At 32.6% G+C, this 2,947-nt stretch overlaps 1 protein-coding gene across 2 annotated transcripts; it reads right to left on the reverse strand.

Annotated features, from left to right (window-relative positions):
* On the reverse strand, positions 1–2,947 carry LOC101499201 (two-pore potassium channel 1-like). 2 transcript variants are annotated; one of them, XM_073363989.1, is made up of 4 exons: positions 2,744–2,947; positions 607–1,541; positions 422–486; positions 1–295 (listed from the first exon to the last, which is right to left on the reverse strand). In XM_073363989.1, exons 2-4 carry the CDS (start codon positions 1,509–1,511, stop codon positions 267–269), a joined length of 999 nt encoding a protein of 332 aa, XP_073220090.1. In that variant the 5' UTR covers positions 1,512–1,541; positions 2,744–2,947; the 3' UTR covers positions 1–266. The 2 variants fall into 2 exon arrangements, with proteins under 2 accessions (XP_073220090.1, XP_004507600.2); XM_004507543.4 differs by lacking the exon at positions 422–486 and having other exon boundaries at positions 2,744–2,945.

Here is a 2,947-nt window from a genome sequence, read left to right on the forward strand (position 1 = left end):
TTGAAGCTAATTCCCTCTTGCTGTTAAATTTATTTATCTGGTATTATTAAGTTTCAATTAATTTAAAAAACTAACAAAGACAAAATGTTAAAAATCTAAACTGAAATTCATGATTTATATAGTAGACAGTCATAATGTTAAGATGGTTCAGAATTCAGAATTTCTGATATCGGATTCAGTCAGAGTTCCTGAGTGATCACAATCTAGTTTTCTAAAAATCTCCATCACAGCTGAAATATCTTCTTGGTTAATCTTTCCCATTTCCTTCAACTTGTATACAACAAACTCTGCAGCACTGGAAAAAAAAAGAAAAAAAAAAGATGTTGAATATGATCGTTTAATAGCTTAATATATAGCCAAGTATTGGAGCTATCTATCGATGCAATACAAGTAATGAGGTCTTATAATTATAAATATGAACCTGATGCATCTCTCACTGCAAAAGATAGAAAGAAAAAGAATACATATATAAAAGATCTGGATTGACTGCAGCCACAAATTCACGCATAGACGCAGTCAGCAAGCATAAATGCATGAGATTTGTAATTGAGGGAAAAACAAATCCATATAATTAAGCTTAGCAGTGTCTTTTTTTTATTGTCCTACCTGACAGCTTTGTCTCCATCAAGATCTGCTGCCTCAAGATCAAGGGGCGAAAGTTTTCGGGTAAGAACCATTTTCGCAAGTGATCTTTGTCTATCGTCAGTATAGAGTTCAGCAAGGTAAGCAAAAGACTGAGCCAAGCAAATGGTGCTGCTCAATATCCAAAACACAGCAAAAGTTCGACCAATAGTAGTTGAGAAGCTCTTATCTCCATAACCTAAAGTAGTGACTGTGGAACAAACACAATAGAGTGCATCCACAAAATCTAGATTTTCAACAAAACACAGAAAAACAGTTCCTACAATCATGTGGACACAAAAAGTGGATGCTGCAAGCACAAATTTGTATTTGCTTTTGTTAGTTCCAAGTTCTTCAGCAATCTCTTCTACACCAAAATTTTCAGCCTTGCATATGGCTTCAACAATAAATATTTCCTGTTTTTCAACAATGTAATCTGCTGCTTTGCTAAGAATTAAGCCACCGAGAGCTATGCCAGTGAAGACATAAATGCAAGCAAGTAGTTTCGCTAAAGGGCTATTAGGAACAAGATCACCATATCCAACAGTTGTCATTGTCACAACACAGAAATAAAGGGCATCAAGAAATCCATTGGTTTTTATACCCTCAATTTGGTAACTTGTGAGAAAGAAACATAAGGTGCCTGTTCCTAAGTAAGCTGCTAAATATAAGAAAACTGGCCTGAAATGGAATTCTGCTTCTTGTTTTTCAGTCATACATTGATCATGTAAAGGGTTTTGAGCACCATTCTGCTCTTGAAGATTGATCTCTGTCTCTGAAGCACCGCCGCGTCGCGGTCTTCTTCTCTGAAGGTCACTCTTCTCATTGATGATTTGAGAGTGATCCCTTGACTCTGAAAGCAATAACTGTTGAGCCTCATCACTGCCCATCAACTTACTTACAAATGTTTCATTTGTTACCTGCATTGTTGTAAGGTACTTAGTTTTCTTCTGCCATGTTCTGAAGCTTGAAGTTGTTTATGAAAATAGCAGTGTTATCAATTGCAAATTGCAGAAAATAGTGGTTTGTTCAATTTCCATTATACTACAACAGCTATTTGACAACAGTAAAAAATAGTAGTAGAAATCAAAGAACTAACAAGTAGTAGAGTTTCTTTCAATAATGGAGTGGATTTTTTCCTACAACAAATTCATGTTTTTCTAAAGTAATTTATCTTGACATATTAGTACTTTTCCTTACTACTACTATATTAGTTAGGGAAACTTTGGAAATTTTCTCCATTGAATTCGCAGATCGTGATAATCAGATTTACCAACGATTATCATTTAATTCAATATTTCAATATAGTAGAAAATAATGTATTTACATATTAATTTGAAAAATAATGATAATACTCATAGGCTATAATGAGTATAAATATAATTGCACTTTGAGGATACATTCCTAATTGTTCTTAAGATACTGTAAGATTGAAAATAATAATCGCACTTTGAGGATCATTGACTTTTTAAAAGGCATACAAAGAAGTAGTATAAAGGTTAAAGACCAATAAGCATAAAAGCTAAAAAATGGTTAGATACCTGAGAAAGTTGATTCAGCTAGATTAACACTTATTCTATAAAGAAATCGATTATCTCACTTGTTCAAAATTCGTTTAATTAACCAGGAAGAATAATTATTTTATTAAAAATAAATCATTTCTCCTTTGGAAAGTTTAGAAATCAGGAAAACAGCCAATAATGTCTCCAATGCTTCCAAATGGACATTCTTAAAACCTTAAAAAATTTACCTTTTTTGCCATAAAAACCAAACTTGACGTGGCCCTTCAGATCCACTACACTAGAATGCCATTTTTATTTTAGGGAGACCCAAATTATTTTATTAGTAAGAGGAAATTGTTAAATCCTATTTTTAAAACAGCTCATTGGAGTTTTCAATAGTTTCATTTTTTTTTTATTTGTCACAAAAAGTAGTTCTTAAAAAATTTTCCTATAAACTGCATAATGAAGAAATGCAATATTATACAGAGACAACACCAAGAATTAACAACCGAAACACCTTATGAATACAGTAATTAAACCTACACGATTATTCATACACCACACAGAAAGAATAGAATTGCATAAAATAAATGCAGTATTAAGGGATGAGAAGAACGCACAATAATTGATTAGGGAACTCTTTACGTATCTGAGAAAGTCTCTCATTATGATTTTCACTCAGTTTTTCTTTTTTCTTCTTCGAATGGTGATTCCCGAATTTTTCACATTATCTGGTTCACACTCTTGTTGTTTTTTTTTCTTTTTCCTGGTTTTCCCGTAACCTTCTTTTCGTTATCATCAGTGACGGTTTGTTTTTTGCTACT

The sequence above is a fragment of the Cicer arietinum genome, chromosome 7 (assembly GCF_000331145.2).
Source record: "Cicer arietinum cultivar CDC Frontier isolate Library 1 chromosome 7, Cicar.CDCFrontier_v2.0, whole genome shotgun sequence".
NCBI lineage: Eukaryota > Viridiplantae > Streptophyta > Magnoliopsida > Fabales > Fabaceae > Cicer > Cicer arietinum.

Coding starts and splice junctions, on each gene's coding strand:
- LOC101499201 (XM_004507543.4), bottom strand. CDS start 1,511: ATGGGCAGTGATGAGGCTCAACAGTTATTGCTTTCAGAGTCAAGGGAT. Junction 296..606: donor GATGGAGACAAAGCTGTCAG/GTAGGACAATAA, acceptor TTTTTTTTCCAG/TGCTGCAGAGTTTGTTGTAT.